Genomic DNA, 18,897 nt, shown 5'->3' on the forward strand with positions numbered 1-18,897 from the left:
CAGCATAGCTCATCCCCCCAGGACAGGGTGCAGCACAGGCCTCAGTTTCCCTGTGGCCACCCCGAAGCCCTGCACAGACCCGATCTCCTCTCTGGAAGGAACCAGACCGCTCCCTGCAATATTGGTGCCCTCCGCTGGGGGCGCTGCCCAGAGCGTGACGCCGGCCGGGCTCAGCTGACGACCTCCCCGCGATGGCGGCAGCCTCTGGCCGACGCGCTTGCGTCACGCCGCCCTCTCGCGCAGGAGCGAAGGAGGCGCGAGCCTGCGGTTCGGGGCGGCGCGAGCGCGCAGTCCTCGTCCGGGTCGGGCTGGGCGTCGAGCTGCGAGCCGCGGCTTGCTGAGGCGCTGTGGCGGGGCCGCTGTGTGGGGCGGCGGCGGCGGCCGACAGGGGCAGCCCAGCCCGGGGGCCGGGAGAGGCAGGGCCCGGATGGGGGTGACTGTGGCCGGCGGCTGATTCCTCCCCCCTCTGCTCGGGGAGCGATGTCGAATCCAGGGACCCGGAGAAACGGCTCCAGCATCAAAATCCGGATCACAGGTAGCGGAGCGGAGAGGGGCGGGGCGGCGAGGGTTTTACACCCCCCCCCCGCGCTCCCACACCCCGTGGGGCCTAGGGGATCGGGGGGGGGCATGAGGGGGCTGCGGGTTCTCCCCTCCTTCTTGGGATAGTGGGTCCTGGTGCCCCTGGGGGGCAGGGACGGCCCGGGCCCGGAGGGGGGTGCAGGGTCTCTGGGGAGAGCAGGGCCCCGGAAGGGAAGGGGATCAGAGCCCGTCTCTATTAAATCCGGTTTCGCTCCTCTGGTTTGGGGTGTAATCCTGGCCGGGAGGGGAGGGTTGGGTTTCATTTTCCCTTCCCTGGGAAGGAAGCCCGCTTGGGGAGGGGGGGGGTGTGTTTGGGTGCTCGGTTGGGTTCCCTAACTCCGCAGATCATGGGAGGACCCACCGGGGTGGTTCTTTTCTCGAGTTGCGATTGGGGCCGAGTTGCAGAGGGCTCAGGGCTGTGGAGGGGTTTTTCTTCTCCCTTCCCCCAGGGGAAGAAAAATGAGTCTGGGTTGGATGCTCTTATCTGGTGTGGTGTGGTTTCTGAGGAGGCTGCAGCTTGCTGAAATCCAGAATTATTCTGGGGACTGAGTTAGTGTGTGCTGGGTAAAGTGGAGAATTTTTCTTTCCTTTTTTTCTTCCTTTTTATTTCTGTCCAGACCCTGTTTCTCAGCAATCGTTTTTCCATTCTCACCATTTCCTCCTGCAAATCTCCTTACTTCACAATCTACCATTTGTATTTCTCAAGTGTCTTTCTCCTGTTCCTGTTCTTTTTCCCAGTTGGGGTTGTCAAGTGAGAGGTGTCTGAAGTCCAGACTGGAGTATAGGGGGGACTGAACTTCCTTTTTGGCTTTTTTTCTTCAATCAACTTTACATGTCTCCCCTTCCCGTTGTGTTTTGCATTTGCCCATTAGAGATCCCTTAACGGATGAATGTGTGAGTCCTGGTGTATGCATGCCTCCTATGGATGGACAGTTCCTGCTGGGAAGTATTCCTCTTTGGCAGTCTCCAGATGTCCTGTCCATTCCTGGCATCTTTCCTTTCCACTCCCCCCACAAAAGAGTCTGGTTTTGCTAGATGTATTTAAAGAGTCTTATTTTTCTGCATGTCAATTTTTATAATGGAAAATCAGTCCCTCCCTTAATAGTTTATATTTTGTTAGCCCTAATTAATAATTAATTTGCTTTTTTCTGCAATTGAGAGGTTCACTTGCTGGAAAATATATATAGGAGAATATATCAAACATCTGTTTAATCTCTTTCAGACATTTTCACCTAATTCGCTTTCCTTAAGTAAATCACATACTACACTTTGAAATTCATGTTTGGTCATGAGGTTGTAATGGGTACATCAGTTTGTTATACCCTTACAGAGCTGAATTACCTGTTATTTTATAAAAGGTGCAGCCTGCATTGGCATCTCTCCTTTAAGGGAAAGACATGTGATTTCTGTTTCTAAACATGACAGCATCATGAATTACTGATGAATAAGATCCAGTACAGGTTTTGAAAGGCAACAGGTACCTCCACTATAGGATCTCATTGACTGAAAGAACCATAATGCAATTCCACTGCATGAATTTAACATACGGTATCTAGTTTTTGTTGGTACATAAAATATCATGGATTAATGAGAATATGGCATTAGTTAGACTTTAGTGATAAGTCTAATTTGGTTCCTAGTTACAGAGCAGTCAGTCATAAACACCTGCGTTAAAACCCATTTCCTTTTATAAAGTGCAAAACTAGCTGATTTCAAATAGTATTTCTAGGAAACGGTGATTAAATATATGTTTGAGGGGGAAGTAATTGGTTGGAAGATATCAGCTCATTAATCTTGGATCTAAACAACTGGTTTAGACTTTAAGCTTTGTGAGAAAAGGGTTTTAAAGATAGAATGAATGTTTTATGAAACTAAAATGTTTGAAGTACATAGCTATTGATGTACATAGATACTGGTGTATGTTAAATACATGCTCACAGATTCATATAGTGTTTTCTAAAACAGAAGTTCAGAATATTTTTTTATTGATTTCAGAAAGAGCTGAGTAATTGTTGTCTAAGGTTTCAGAGTAGCAGCCGTGTTAGTCTGTATCCGCAAAAAGAACAAGAGTACTTGTGGCACCTTAGAGACTAACAAATTTATTTCAGCATGAGCTTTCGTGAGCTTCAGCTACAGCTACTAACAAATTTATTTCAGCATGAGCTTTCATGAGCTACAGCTCACGAAAGCTCATGCTGAAATAAATTTGTTAGTCTCTAAGGTGCCACAAGTACTCTTGTTCTTTTTGTTGTATAAGGGACACCAGCAGTCCACTTCAGAACACTGTACATAGCCCAAGTAAAAATTATCCTGAACAGAAGTTACTGGTTTTGCATTTTTTAAACAAATACCGCATCAGGTAGCTTGTATTTTCATTTTCACTTCTAGTTTGCATGAATCGACCTTCATAATTCAAAGCATTTCGGGAGATGCTGCATTTTTTGTTAATGAAATAACTTTTGGTGACTTGTTTGAGCATAATATTCTTTAAACTGTATTGAGGGAATCTGCCATCTGGTCAATCTTACTTTGTTTTATTAATAAATAACCCCAACAGTGAGTTAAAATCTGCAAGATTTATTCTAAACTTAAATACTTCTTTTGGAGATTTGTCCCTTTAGAAGTATTAAACATATATTTTACTTCTTGCTTCATTTGAAATGTGCTTGTTGACTGATCAACTTTGAATAACTATAGCTATTATGTCTTTTATTACTACGTTCTGTTTTGTTGTTGAGAGAAGCTGAACTGAAACAAAACGGGACATCTTCTGTTTGATATACTACCTACATCATGTTGCCTTGTGACATGCTATTTCTTTTCCTGTGATTATAAACGATCTCTGTTGTTTTAGATCAACTGAAAATTACTATGTAAATACCACTTACGTAGAAGATGCCTTCAAGGACCACTTCATAAACAAGATATAAACACTGTAGAATCTTTCCTGTGTTTAAAGAAATGAACTTCATTCTTGTACACACACAAACGTTTGCATTAACAGAAACGTTTTATTTATTTTTACTTATCCCAAGTTCTAGACACTTTGACAGTGATTAAAAACACAACCGCTTATGGACAGGATCGGACACTGTGAGCTCTGCCACAATGCTATCCATTTTTAAAAAAAAAATGCAAATCCCCCCCCCACCCCTGTTTAAAACAGAACAATAAAAAGCCAGTCCATAGACTAGAATAATCCCACCTTTCACTGATCTCAAGCACTCTGATCTCCCCTCTATACTCCAGCTTTCCTCAAATACTGAGCAAATAAGGTCCTGATGGAGGTAAGGTGTGCACTAGTTTTTACAATCATGTTGTCTGTTGCTTTTCAGAGCAACTCTGGACAACACAGTGTAAAAACGTGTATTATATTGTGATCAATGGTAGTGTAAGAATGAGAGCGCTCTCTCGATAATAATAATAATAATAATAATAATAGCTAGTGTAGAAAAGTCCTAAATGGGTTGTGCCATGTGTGTCTGAAAGGTCAGCTGTTCAAGGGAGGATTGCATTCCAAAGACCAGGGAGCCTTCACAGAGGATGTTTCTCCAGCAGTTCCTCTCATTTTAAACAGGGTTCCAGCTCAAGCATCTTTGTTGTGTTTTGCTGTGGCAGTGTCACTTTGGCAGAGGGGTTTGTCGGATAGGTCCCAAAACATTTAAGGTTTTGAGATTTCTAGTAGCACTCAGAAGCCTTGATGAGGATTGTTATCACATCATGCTGAGTATCATGCAAAGATGGAGACTTGACACCCATCCCCAAATAGACTCATAGATTCTAGGGTCAGAAAGGATCAATGTGATCATCTAGTCCGACCCCCTGCACAAAGCAGGCCACAGAACCCTACCCATCCACTTCTATAACAAACCCCTAACCTATGTCTGAGTTATTGAAGTCTTCAAATTGTGGTTTGAAGACCTCAAGCTGCAGAGAATCCACCAGCAAGTGACCCATGCCCCATGCTGCAGACGTGCACAATATGAAGTGTAGGGAAGATGGAAACAGTAAATATAACATATGTATAAATTTATTGATACAATTGCAAAATAAAAAATAGCAAAGAGTGACTTCCCCAACTGCTTCTTGGCCTAGGCTTTAGAAGTTGGTTGTCTGTAGGTACTTTGGTGGCAGTATTGGGTGTTGGGAAGCAATTTAAAGAAAGACAGGGTAGTGATAGCCCTATGGATCAGTTCTGGGGAAAGGGGTTCATGCATAGGAATCTGAGTGAAATAAAATGCAAAGATCTTTATGAGCTGAATGGACAAGTTGGTGGCAGAGGCAATTCTAATTGACAGAAAAGAAAGGGAGCTGGGGTGGAGAGGAGCAGCGTGAAAAACATGAGCGGGTAGGTTGGGAGGGGTGGAATTATGAAGGGCCTTGAAAGTAAGACTGCTATTTTTAACTTGATATCATGGAGGTGGGGAGCCACTGGAGAGTTTAAAGAGAAGAATGACATGGTCAGAGTGATAGGCAAGGAAGACTGTTTTAACTGCATTTTGTACAGATTGGAGGGTGCAGTAAACGTGTCAATGAGGGTATAGATGGGAGTCCTATCTGTCTTTACAAGAAAAAAAGGTTGGATTTAGAAATGTTATGGAGGAACAAGCAACAAGATTTGGAGGCAGTCTGGATGTCTGAGGCAAGTGGGAGCACTAAAAGGTGACTCCTGGGTTACAGATCTGTTTTTTACAGGGGAGATGGTCGCGTTAATAGTATCAGGAAAAGGGGGAGGAGGGAGAATGGTTGTACATACCAATATTTACAATAAACTCTGGATGAAATTTAGTTAGAGTAGTTCAGGTGCATTTAGTTTATAAAATTGAATGATCAGTATATTTCAAAAACATGGCTTCCAAACATTTTGTAAGTAAACTCACCTGCAACTTAAACTTTTGGGGAATAAATTGACTTAAAGTTCAAAGTAAAATATCTAAATTATATTTTAGAATGAATGCACTTACAGTTAGTGAAAAGGCAAATTTGAAAAGCATTTGTCACAAATGTATTCGCTTGTCTTGCTTTGGTTTCATTATTAATGTAATATTGCTTGCAGCAAAGTTAACTGGCTGATCAATAGCAACATTGAGATTGGTGACCCAGACAGTTTTATGTCTCATTTTCAGAAATGTTGAATAGCACTACACATCTGTCTTTGTCTTGTCAGAAGTACTAAGTACCTAATGTGTTGTACGTAGCTGTTTTTCTCACATTTTCATATAGAATGTGGTTCACTGGTTGTAGAAAAGCATTGTCCTGGTACTGGTCTGACTGTTATTATCCAGGGGTGAAAATTGAAATGACTGGTTAATAAGCCCACTATGTTACACCATCTGGACAGGGAAATGATTTGGTTGTACACAATAGAGTCACTACAGACTCTGGCTAATAGCATGGGATTTCATCAAAATCTATGACCAAAACTTTACTTTATTTTTACCTCAATTTCTCTCCTGTAATGATTGTCTCAACTCCTTTACCGCAGACACTCTTCTGGGAGTCAGATGGCTTTGTGGTTGGAGCACTGGATGGAGTTCAGTCCTGGCTTTACCACAGACTTCCTCTGTGACCTTGAACAAGTCACTGAATCTTAGTGCCTTGGTTCCTCATTTGTGCTGTGAGGATAATACTGCTGCCTTACCACACAAAGAGGCTGTGAGTAAATTCATAAGAACGGCCATACTGGGTCAGACTAAAGGTCCATCTAGCCCAGTATCCTATCTTCTGACAGTGGCCAGTGCCAGGTGCCCCAGAGAGAATGAACACAACAAGTAATCATCAAGTGATCCATCCCCTATCACTCATTCCCAACTTCTGGCAAACAGAGGCTAGGGACACCATCCCTGCCCATCCTGGTTAATAGCCATTGACGACATCTCCACGAATCTAGTTCTTTTTTGAACCATATTATAGTCTTGGCCTTCACAACATCCTTTAGCAAGGAGTGCCACAGGTTGACTGTGCATTGTGTGAAGAAATACTTCCTTTTACTTGTTTTAAACCCTCTGCCTATTAATTTCATTAGGTGACCCCTAGTTCCTTGTTTACTTTCTCCACACTAGTCATGATTTTATGGACCTCTATCATAGCCCTCTGTCATAGCCCCCTCCTTAGTTGTCTCTTTTCCAAGCTGAGAAGTGCCAGTCTTATTAATCCTCATGTGGCAGCCATTCCACACCCCTAATAATTTTTGTTGCCCTTTTCTGAACCTTTTCCAATTCCAGTATATCTTTTTTGAGATGAGGCAACCACATCTGCACACAATATTCAAGATGTGGGTGTGCCATGGATTTATATAAAGGCAATATGATATTTTCTGTCCTATTATCTATCCCTTAATGACGCCCAACATTCTATTCACTTTTTTGACTGCTGCTGCACATTGCGTGGATGTTCAGGGAAGTATTCACAATGACTCCAAGATGTCTTTCTTGAATGGTAACAGCTAATTTAGACCCCATCATTTTATATGTGTAGTTGGGATTATGTTTTCCAGTGTGCATTATTTTGCATTTATCAACATTGAATTTCATTTGCCATTTTCTTGCCCAGTCATCTAGTTTTGAGAGATTCCTCTGTAGCTCTTTGCTGTTTCCCTGGGTCTTAACTATCTTGAGTCGTTTTGTATCATCTGCACATTTTGCCACTTCAGTGTTTACCCCTTTTATGTTGAATAGGACTGGTCCCAGTACAGACCCCTGGTGGACACCGCAGTTTACCTCTCTCCATTCTGAATACTGACCATTTATTCCTACCCTTTGTTTCCTATCTTTTAACCAGCTATTGATCCATGAGAGGACCTTCCCTCTTATCCCACGATAGCTTACTTTGCTTAGGAGCCTTTGATAAGGGACCTTGTCAAAAGCTTTATGAAAATCTGAGTATGCTATATCCACTGGATCCCCCTTGTCCACATGCGTGTTGACCCCCTCAGAGAATTTTAGTAGATGGGTGAGGCATGATTTCCCTTTACAAAAACCATGTTGACTCTTCCCCAACAAATTGTGTTAATCTATGTATCTGACAATTTTATTCTTTACCATAGTTTCAACCAGTTTGCCTGGCACTGAAGTCAGGCTTACCGCCTGTAATTGCCGGGATCACCTGTGGAGCCCTTTTTAAAAACTAGCGTCACATTAGCTATCCTCCAGTCATTTGGTACAGAAGATGATTTAAATGATAGGTTTACAGACTACGGGTAGTAGTTTTGCCATTTCACATTTGGGTTCCTTCAGAACTCTTGAGTGAATACCATCTGGTCCTGGTGACTTATTACTGTTTAGTTTATCAATTTGTTCCAAACACTCCTATAATGACACCTCAATCTGGGACAGTTCCTCAGATTTGTCACCTAAAAATAATGGCTCAGGTTTGGGCATCTCCCTCTCATCCTCAACTATGAAGACTGATGCACATAATTCATTTAGTTTCTCTTTAATGGCCTTATTACCCTTGAGTACTCCTGTAGCATTTCGATCATCCAGGGGCCCCACTAGTTGTTTAGCAGGCTTCCTCTTCTGATATACTTAAACATTTTTTTTTTTTTGCTATTAATTTTTGAGTCTTTGGCTAGCTGTTCTTCAAGTCTTTTTGGCCTTCCTAATTATATTTTTACACTTCACTTGCCAGAGTTTATGCTCCTTTCTATTTTCCTCGCTAGGATTTAACTTCCACTTTTTAAAGGATGCCTTTTTGCCTCTCACTGCTTCTTTTACTTTGTTGGTCAGCCACGGTGTCAGTTTTTTGGTTCTCTTGCTATGTTTTTTAATTTGGGATATACATTTAAGTTGTGCCTGTATTATGGTGTGAGACACTCATAGTATGGTGATATGGAGGGAGACGCATATAACTAGAGAAAAAAAACTTGTATTTTTTTCTTTGTGTTTGATGGGTAAGAATCCAGAGTGCAGCTTTTGTAATAGGTCTGCCGATATCTTCACTGAGCTACCAGAGTGGGAATCCGGAGAACAGCCTTTTCCTATGGGAAGGCTGGTGGGTAACAAGTCTTTTTTTTTCCCTAGGTGGAAGTCAAGACCATCCCAAAACCATTGTCCTTGTGGAAGGAAATCAAATTTTCAAAAAGAGTTTGCTTCAACATCCCTCTTGGGTGGGGGAAGTAGGAATACAGTTGCCATTATTCCTAACTCAAGGCTTTCTTTTGTCAAACTCAGAATCTTCATATAAAGAGTGTAATTTGGAGTACTGTTATACAATTTAATTACTGCTTTTTCTTCTTTTTATTATCTACCAGACTAAGAACTATTCTTTTCTCACCCATTCCTTTTAACGCTCTTTCATCTTGTATTTTTGTGTTTTCTGTAACTGTTCTGAATGCCTTCTTTCTGTCTCTGTGAAGAAGTTAAACTATTACTGAAAATTGGTTTCTGTAGTGAACCACTGAATCAATATTGAAATGGTATAAGTGGAGCAGATAAAACATCTTCATTATCATTTCAGATACAGAAAGTATGAGATTTGCTAATTTTTAGTCATGTTTTCTGAAACAGCATTGAAGATGATGTATTTGTACATACACCACTTTCATTACTGATTTAGGATGGAGTGGTTCATGCTTCTGAAAAGTATTTAGTAATTTCAATTTTGTAGTGTAGAGGTGACTAGATTTTTTTTTTATGTTATGTCCCCATTTATAGAAGGAAATTGACCTATTGCTGACAGGAGCTGGCAAACAGTTTACCTGATACTGGTGAAACAAAAGTTTTCAGCATGGAGTGGTGTCAGTTATATATAACATGCTGAAGTAGGAACTCTGTTTCACAGAATACAAAGACATGCTCTCTGCCCCAGAGAACTTACAGTATAAATTTTAAACTGGACTTAGGCCCTGATTCAGTACATCACTTAATCATGTGCTTAACCTTAAGAACAAAAGTAATCCCTTTGTCTTCAGTGGGAAAACTCATGGGCCTAAAGTTAAGCACATAAATCCTTTGCTGAATTGGGGCCACAGTTATTGGGAATGACTAACGACGGTGGGAATGGGTCAAAGAAGGATGAAGGCTACACCAGTTCAGTAATGTCTGCTTAATTTAGTCATGTGCAAATCATGTGGCTCATTTAATGTTCTTGGGTATAAAAATAAGTAAGATGAAGATATAAAGTAATGAATTCTCTTCTCTATCTTTGCTGAATATAGTTCTTCACAATGGTTCCATTGGAACCAATACTTGAAATATTTGAAGTCCTTCTGTAGACAGGATAAAATTCTGGAATGCTGCTGAAAAAATTTATCTGTACTGGCACTTTAACTATGTGCAATTCTGATTCAGAGGGAACTGAGAACTATTCTCAGCAACAGTGCAGCTTCCCAGTATGGACAAGGTGACTGCTATTTTGCTGTTGAAGACGATTTGTCTCTAGGCTGGAAGTTAAACTTTATAGAACATTAGTCCAGGATACCTCTTAATGACAACCATTATAAACTGCATAGTATACGTTTCTTGTTGCAGATAGGGTTTAGAGTTTGTTGTGAGTGGCTGTGATATGCACTGAAGTCTTTCTGAAAATCTTCCGTACTTGCTTGACACCTCCCCCTGTGCTAGAAATGATGAGTACTAGTGTTGACTGACCACCAGCTTTTTTGCTGCCATATTATCTAAGTCTGTCTATAGTAGATTCTAGAAGACGCATTGTTAAAGACAGTCCACATTAACATTCCTACTATTGCTAGTATTGATAGAGTTGGTGGAAGATTTTCACCAGTGCCTCAGTGTAGATGAGGTCTGTGTATGTGGTAGGAGAAGCAACTTGAATGTAAAACATTAATTGTTTAGCTTTCTTTTTGAAAAAGGAAAATCTGCAATTCCATACTCCAGTTAGGTAGACTGTCTGGTTGTAAACTGTGATTCAAGACAGTTTGATACTAAAATGCTGTTATAGACTAACAGATGTATGGAGCATGAGCTTTCGTGGGTGAATACCCACTTTGTCAGATGCATCCGATGAAGTGGGTACTCACTCACGAAAGCTCATGCTCCAATACATCTGTTAGTCTTCAAGGTGCCGCAGGACTCTGCTGCTTTTACAGATTCAGACTGACATGGCTACCCCTCAGATACTTAAAATGCTTTTGCAGTTCTCTTAATTTCTGAATGGAAAATCAGAGAATATATTCTGCCTCTTCTGACATCCCAGTAACTGCCTTGTGTAGACCTTAAAAGGCAACATTTTGAGCCTCCCTGATCTTTCTGTGATGTGTGTTTATGTGAATTAAATTATTCTGTTTCTGAAGCAGGGGCGGCTCTATGTGTTTTGCTGTCCCGAGCATGGCAGGCAGGCGGCTTTTGGCGGCACACCTGTGGGAGGTCCGCTGGTAATGCAGATTCGGCGGCATGCCTGCAAGAGGTCCGCCGGTCCCACGCCTTCGGTGTACCTGCCACCAAATGGCCACCGAAGCCGCGGAACTGGCGGACCTCCCTCAGGCATGCCACCGAAGGCAGCCTGACTGCCACCCTCATGGCGACTGGCAGGCCACCCCAGGCATGCTCTTGTTGCCATGGTGCCTGGAGCCGCCCCTGTTCTAAAGAGAGAGACACATCCTGGGAATATTTTTGTCTACATTGGAAGATATGTTCGTGACACTAACTTGGCATAAATAGCAAAGTAGGGTTGTATTCTGTGAAGAAAAAAAATCTCTCAGAGGTATAAATAGCTTGATGCCTTCCTCTTCAGCAAATGATTTTTGTCAAGTTAAAGGCCAAAATTCAGACTGGCTTGTTGTCAAGATCACTGTTAGCACAGTAGACCAAAATCCCTAAGGCCACCAAACTCAGAGCGTAGATGTGTAGAGTAGGCAGAGCAAGATTTTTTAACCTCTTTTTTGTTTTAAAGATATTGAAATTACTGTGTGCAGTTTAACAAACTTAAGTATTTAATTGGAATGTTCGTCCATCTATTTGTGGGTAAAACAATCCACAGTTGTTTCAGAATAATGCTAAAATAATGCCTGATCAATGAGGATGTGGTGATGATTCATGCTACTCCATCAGTTCCATCTGTGTTCACCTCTGTTGCAGCTGAAAGGAATTCTAATTGGCTGAGACATGATGCTACAGATGTTTGTCAGTGAACCCAAAGGTTTAGGCTGACTGTGGCATGATGTAGCAATTTGATTGTAAAGATCCATGAGTCTGACTCTAGCTCTTACGGTTTCTTGAAGTTGTGAAGAATTGTCTGCAGCTAGGTGCTTATATTATAGTAACTTTCTATTTTATTCTGTAATTTTTAATACCCAGTTAGTGTGCTGTAAACAATGAAAATTTAAAAGAACACTGTCAATTTGAAATTCAGTTTAAAAAATGATTTCAGATATTCTGTGTCATTGTTTCCTTGCCAGTGTTTATGATCTTAGTCATATTTACCAAATACTTAGATCTTTTTTCTCTCCCCAATGACTGTGAAAGATCTACGCAAACAGGGGAGATTGACTATGCGGGAGAATGAAATATACAAAAAATGAGCCGAAAAGTAAGATAGTGTTCTCTAACCTTTTAAATCTTGCTGCTAATACTAGATTTAAAAAAAAAAATCATGAGTGTTTTTTTAACTTGATAGTCTCTCTTTGTAAACTTTGCAATTTAGCATCTTTCAATAAAGTGGGGTTTATTGTACTTTTGGGAAAAAGTATAGAATGCTCATTATGCTTTTTGTGTCTTTGTACTTAATCTTCTGATTATACTTTCACTCAAATGATTAAATTAAAATAAAATGCAGCACTGAACTGAACCCTCTGTAGTTCAGCATACTACTATCTGAAGATTTGCATCTCTTGTTTCCTTTACAAAATTGCAAGATAAATCCAATTATGTTGATGAAAGAGGTAATATATTTTGTTTGAATAGTAAACTTTTTGGTTTCCAGAGTGTGGAGTATATTTCTTTTTAAGATCTAGGTAAAAGAAAGTTGTGGAAATGTATTTTAGACAGCTGACATTTGATTCACTTTGTACTCAAGATGACTGTTAACGTAAAGCTGAATTGATGTTTTTTCAGACACTGAATGGTGCCTGGCTTGCATCCGGTATATGTACCATGGTCATAAGTATGAGGGGTTGAAAACTCTATAGCCCTTTGATCAATACTATTATATTTACTATTAACCCATGGCAAATACTACCCAAAAAGCTTTTTGAAAAGAGAGCATTTTGTGAAACGAACATTTCTAATTGTTATACTGAAAGTGAACAGTCTAAAACGTCCAGATTTTTAAATGTGCGTGAAGAGCTAAATGTACTGTACATGGCTTGTGCTACATTTATTTAAGTCAATAGAAGTTTTATATGCATAATCAGACATGCTCCGTAGTACTTAATCCAGCTATGTAATTTATATGCTTTATAGTGATCAATATACTTTGGGTTGAAACCTCTTATGCTTGCTTCTTGGCCCAAAAATAATCATAATGAGAAAGTTTGGTAAATTTATATTTGTGTGTTTTTGATTAATCACTGTATATAACAGTTTTTTTAAATGGACTTGATGCCGCACTCTAACTGAAAATTATGTAACTTCATTCTTCAATGATTAGTGTTAACAGCTTTTTTGAATACATCTTCTTAGAAAAATATTCTTTGGAAGCATCAGTATATGACTTTACACTCAAGTTTACAATACAGAACTCCAGTTTTATACATGTAGTTCAAATGTGTGTCAGATTCAGGGATAATGAATACCTGATTGTTAAAATAAATTATTTAAAGAAAAATGGAGAAACCCTGTTTAACAAGAATCTGTCTACACTATAGCAGTGCAGCTGCAGCATCACAGTGTAGTGCTTCCTACATCAATGGAAGGGATTTTTCCATTGATGTAGTTAATCTACCTCCATATGAGGTAGTAACTAGGTTGACGGAAGCATTCTTCCATCGATCTAGCAATCTCTGCAGCGGAGCTTAGGTCAACCAAACTGCGTCACACAGGGCATGACATTTTTCATGGCATTGAGCAATATAGCTAGGTTGATCCAGCTCTTTTTTGAGTGTAGACCACGCCTAAGAATCTGAACTGTTTTCTTTTGACCAGGGTATGTGAACACAGGCTCATGTTGGGATGTTAAGCTCATTGAAAGTTTGCCAGTTTTGTTGGGTTCTTGAAGTAGCATTTACTTTGGCATTTTTAGACAATAGCTGAACTATCAGCAGTGTCCCTCCTTTCTTTAAGATGGCCACAAATAAGGTCAACCTAGCTGGTTAAGGGATTGTTTTTAACAGGGAATTCTCTTATCACTAATTTTCAAATTATGCACACCCTCATTGTTTGTAAATGTCTTATTGAAATAACAGACTCTTCAAATACTTTAGCATCAGGGAAAGAAGAAATTGATGAGTGCAAAAATAGTAACGTACCACAATTTTCTGGATTTGTGAAATTTTCTGAAAATTCCGTGATCTTGATTTTAAAAAACCTCTTTCCATTAGGAAGAGCACCTCCACTATGTGAAGTGATATACTTGGTTAACTGAGTTAATCTAGACTTAAAATTATCTACCACCAAACAGCAATGGTTCTTATCTCCTTTATATTTCAAAAAGCTTAACGAATTATTATCCCCAATTTATAGATGAGTACTGAGGTGCAGATATGTGAAATGGTAAAAGGAGTAACTTGTGTGAGATTGCCCAGCTAAATCAGTGACAGAACTAGGAATGGAAGCTAGTTCTTTTGACACCTAATCCATTCTCTGTCCCTTGGACCATGATGCTGTCAAGCAGCAAAGGTATATATTTACCCTTCTTTCATCTCTTTATACAATTCAGGGTGAAATTTAGTACTGGCATGAAGTGTTTACTTGGTAATATGTGGGGGAGTTTTTTCTTAAATTCAGCAGTTAAATGGAAACCAAAACCTTTATTAATGTAACATTAAGTTTACAAATTTAAAAGCATATCAGAAAATGAAAATGATAGTTTTCTTTGCAAGATTAACGTACACATACATACTGTGTAGTGAAGTATACATTTAACAGTAACTAGTAATTTAAAGTGTTATGGTAATATGGGCAGATTAATGTTACATTGAGAAGCACATTTTTTTCATTTCTTGACTTCAGTTTAAAACCTGAATGTTGTATACACAACACTTTTTATTCAATAAGTATTGTTTAGGTCTCTCTCTGTGTATATAAAAATATGGGCAACAACCATACTCAGAGTTGTTGGTGTTCTCCTGTCTACTCTCTCCACCTGCCGGTAGTAACCTTCTTGCCTCATCTATTACAGGATTTTTGGAAACAAAATAAAAATGTAAAAGGTCACTGTTATTTTCAGTTTTTAGTTTAAAAATTAAATGCCCTCTCAGTTTAGAGGCCTCCCTTCAATAGCAAAGGTCCACCAGTATTTACAGAGCAAGTTTTGTTTCCCCGTTGCTGGATTTTTTTGAAACCCATGTAGTATTGTAAACCACGGTAGTGATTCTTATTCTTCTTTGACTTGTCTAGTGATTAGTGTTTTGATATGCTTTAGTGAAAATTAAAAATTATAAAACCACCCATCAAACGGAATTTGTAAAAACTTGCTTGGGAAAATAAGTGTTCTAAGTAGTCTGCAATCCAAAGCATTTCCTGTTCTACATGCTTATCAAGCCTGTGAGCTCTACTTCCAAGCTGAACTAGAACAGATTTGAGAATTATTCCTAGCTTATTGGGGATTGTGTAAAAGGGAGGGAATAAAACAGAATTTCAGAGAAAATAGGACAACTTCTTTATTATTTCAAGCTATTAAGCATACACATGTTTACAGAAAAAGCTTCAGACTTTTGGGAGACCAAAGGAAAGAATTACTGTTCATTTGGGGAGATGTGAAATGATATGTTGTTGCAATACACCTCTATCTCGATATAACACTGTCCTCAGGAGCCAAAAAATCTTAATGTGTTATAGGTGAAACCGCGTTATATTGAACTTGCTTTGATCCACCAGAGTGCGCAGCCCTGCTCCCCCGGAGCACTGCTTTATTGCATTATATCTGAATTTGTGTGTTATGGGGTCGCGTTATATTGGGGTAGAGGAGTACTTATTTGTGAGATTGATCCAAAGGCTCTGTACATTTTGACAGATGAGCGTCACTGTACTAATCTGCGTACCAAGTAAAACCAAAATGACCTACTTATTTCCTGGAATTTTTCTGCACTCACGCAGCTGTCAATCAGGAAGTGACAGTTAATTGTTAAATAAGACAGTAATGCTTTCAGATGCCTCAGTGGTGCTCCCTTTATGGTTGTAGTAGGGGAAAGAATCATGTTGGAAGTCCCACGCCTGGTCATGAGTCTGATTTTCCTTTTTGGGCAATGGATTCTAGATGTAGGAGGCTGAAAAAAGTGGTCCAGGGAATCAGTAGATACTTTATTGTAAGACTTTTGGCCATCCTGACTCATCCAGAGAACCAGGAGCTGACACCTGTCAGTTTTATAGGTATGCATTAGTTCTGTATAGCAGCAGTGAAAAAGGCAGTTCTGTCAGATTGCACTCTTCCTCAGTTTGGCAATGCTGTAAGCAAGAGCAGAGGAGCTCTAGACTCTAGAGCTGTGTCTGCAGACGGTAGCCTAACTGCTATGTTCATAACCAGAAGGGACAGAAACTTAATTTTTTAAATGTAAGCTTTGACTTTGCAGAAATTGATAGCAGTCACTAGGAAAACTTCCTACTTACTTCAGGTGAATAGTTTTGACACTCCTCTTTGTTTTGGTAGAATACTATTTAATTTACCGTTTCCCACTATGTCCTTCAAATAATTTTTTTTTACATTTGCAAAGTGCTCTAAAAAGATCTCACTAATTCACATTCAAAACAATGCATCAAATTTCTACCATTCTGCAGTAGTTTAGAATAGCTTGTGCTTTTTAAAAAACACAATATTATTTCATTTTGAAGTGTTCTGAGTGTGTTCCTAATAAGGAGTGGGACAATGTTTCATACTTTTAACTTCTGTATACAACATTCAAAATTTTTATCGGATGTCTACTGAATTTTGCCTGATACGGCTTTTTTCATCCTTTCAGTTTTAGTGTTATGTGTTCTAAATAGGTATGTCCTTTGTTTTAGATGTTTGCGTTACAAATCAGGGTACGATTGAGGGTATGAGAACTATGACTATAACATGAACTAAAGCAGTAGGTTAGGACTGAATATCTTGAACTGTTCCGTGGAAAAGAACAATTCTAAATTATTCTGTTGCTAGTGTAATTTTTAAAATGATAGAATATGTATAGTAAAGCTGTCATAACAAGTGTAAGTACATTCCGTAGGTTGAAAGTGGATAAGGAAAAGTTATTTACTTATTCCCGTAATACCAGAACTAGGGGTCACCAAATGAAATTAATAGGTAGCAGGTTTAAAACAAATAAAAAGTTCTTCTTCACACAGCACACAGTCAACTTGTGGAACTCCTTACCTGAGGAGGTTGTGAAGGCTGGGACTATAACAAGGTTTAAAAGGGAACTGGATAAACTCATGGTGGCTAGGTCCATAAATGGCTTTTAGCCAGGAAGGGTAAAGAATGGTGTCCCTAGCCTCTGTTCATCAGAGGATGGAGATGGATGGCAGGAGGGAGATCACTTGATCATTGCCTGTTAGCTTCACTCCCTCTGGGGCACCTGGCATTGGCCACTGTCGGTAGACAGATACTGGGCTAAATGGACCTTTGGTCTGACCCGGTACTGCCGTTCTTATGTAAAGTATAATGAGGAAACCCATCTTTCTGAGAGTCTCCATACTCTGCATTGCAGCAGTCTAGTAGCAGTCACTGCCTCCAGGGATGTAGCATGAACTATATGTTGATGTTTTTGTAATTCTGTTTCTCTCTAATTTGAACTTTTCATTGGGACTGCCTCTGTTTTAATGGAGTATTATGGAGGTAAATATAATATCTAGTTAGAGGAATGTTAAAATGAAACCCAAGCAAATGCTTTCCTCACATTTAATTTAATCTGACCTAGAATATTAGCATTCTATATGTTAATCATCCATGTGAAATATAATGTTTACTTGGTCAGCGAGTGTTAAAAAAAAAATTGGTTTTTCACTGAACAGGTTCTCAGTTAACTTCTAAGAATATTAATTTATAAGGTTTTAGTTCAAATCATATCATGGTTTGACTCTCTGTTAATGTTATTTCCCATGGAAAACAGAGCAAAATTAATATTATGTAATCTCTGAAAATATTGAATCTTCTCTTTGGACCTAAAAGTCCCATATTTTTGCACAGTGGGGGCAGCTTTGGTATATTTTCATTGAGCTACATTGAAATTATTTATCACCTTCCAGATGAGCATTTCAAAGTAGTACTGGGATTATAATTTGTTCATTCATTGGACACTGATTTTGGATATAAGAACAACTTACTAATAGCAGTAACTCTAAATTTTCTCAATTTTATGTCTTTAAGATCTCAATCCTAATACTACATTAAAGCAGTAGTTCTCTCTTCAGGTTCTTGTTCATTGTAGATATAGATTTGATTGAGGTCAGATAAATGGTGGTATCCTGTTAGTGCGGAAGTGTGATCTCAGCTGCCAAGCTATGTCCGGAAAGTCATAATATTTTAATAATTATGCATATGGAAAAGTAAGCTAATAAACTATGTTTGCAGTGCAAATACTTATGGCATAGGTTGAAAAGTTTAGTTAGAAAGCTTTGTGTATAACACTATATAAAAATCTATTGCTTTCATCCGGAACCGGGTTGACATTTTGTTCTTTTTGGTTTGCAGTCAGTCGTTTGGTAAAAAATTTCTAGCATCTTTTGATAGAAAGTTTAGGCATTGACACTTATCCTTCTCCATCTACTTCTAAGAGAATTTTTCTAATCTTTCCAGGTTCCATTCCAGGATGTAGCCTAATAGCTTTAAGTGGCGTTTCACGGTTGGCTCAGTGAAGATAAGGACAGCCTAATGCTTATGGTCCAAGGGCTTACAGTGTTTCTCTGATGCCAGGGAATTGTCATGTCATGCAGAGCATGAGTTGAAAACAAACTTAAATATTTAATATAGCTGTGTGGTACAGGATACAGATTGGAATCATTCTGAATCCATGCTGTAAATTACGCTTGGGTTCACTAAACTCACAAGAAGGTTGTGAGCAGAATAAGGATAAATATTTTATGCATACAAGAGACAGTTTACTTGTGTCAGTTCTGTAATGTTCATAGATAATGGAACAATCTTGATCAGTCTTCTAAAATGAGAAGTGAGCGGGAATCTTTGTAACTGCAAACATGGAAAATATGATCTGCTTCTTACTTTGAACGCATTTCTCTTATTCCCATTGTATTTCAGTTGGTAGATTTGGTGTAACCAGTTTGTTTTTGT

The 18,897-nt window shown here is 39.3% G+C and overlaps 1 protein-coding gene across 2 annotated transcripts in view; it reads left to right on the top strand.

Moving 5' to 3' along the window:
• Positions 1 to 346: 346 nt before the first annotated feature.
• The window catches only part of SMURF1 (SMAD specific E3 ubiquitin protein ligase 1), a 62,764-nt gene continuing 44,213 nt past the window's right edge, over positions 347 to 18,897 (top strand). The window contains exon 1 of one of the 2 annotated variants that reach the window (XM_050966562.1): positions 347 to 535. In XM_050966562.1, the coding sequence (XP_050822519.1) occupies positions 481 to 535 (55 nt within the window). In that variant the 5' untranslated portion in view covers positions 347 to 480. The remainder of the gene's footprint in view (positions 536 to 18,897) is intronic. The other variant, XM_050966561.1, reaches the window with a different exon arrangement.

The sequence above is a fragment of the Gopherus flavomarginatus genome, chromosome 9 (assembly GCF_025201925.1).
Source record: "Gopherus flavomarginatus isolate rGopFla2 chromosome 9, rGopFla2.mat.asm, whole genome shotgun sequence".
NCBI classification, from domain to species: domain Eukaryota; kingdom Metazoa; phylum Chordata; order Testudines; family Testudinidae; genus Gopherus; species Gopherus flavomarginatus.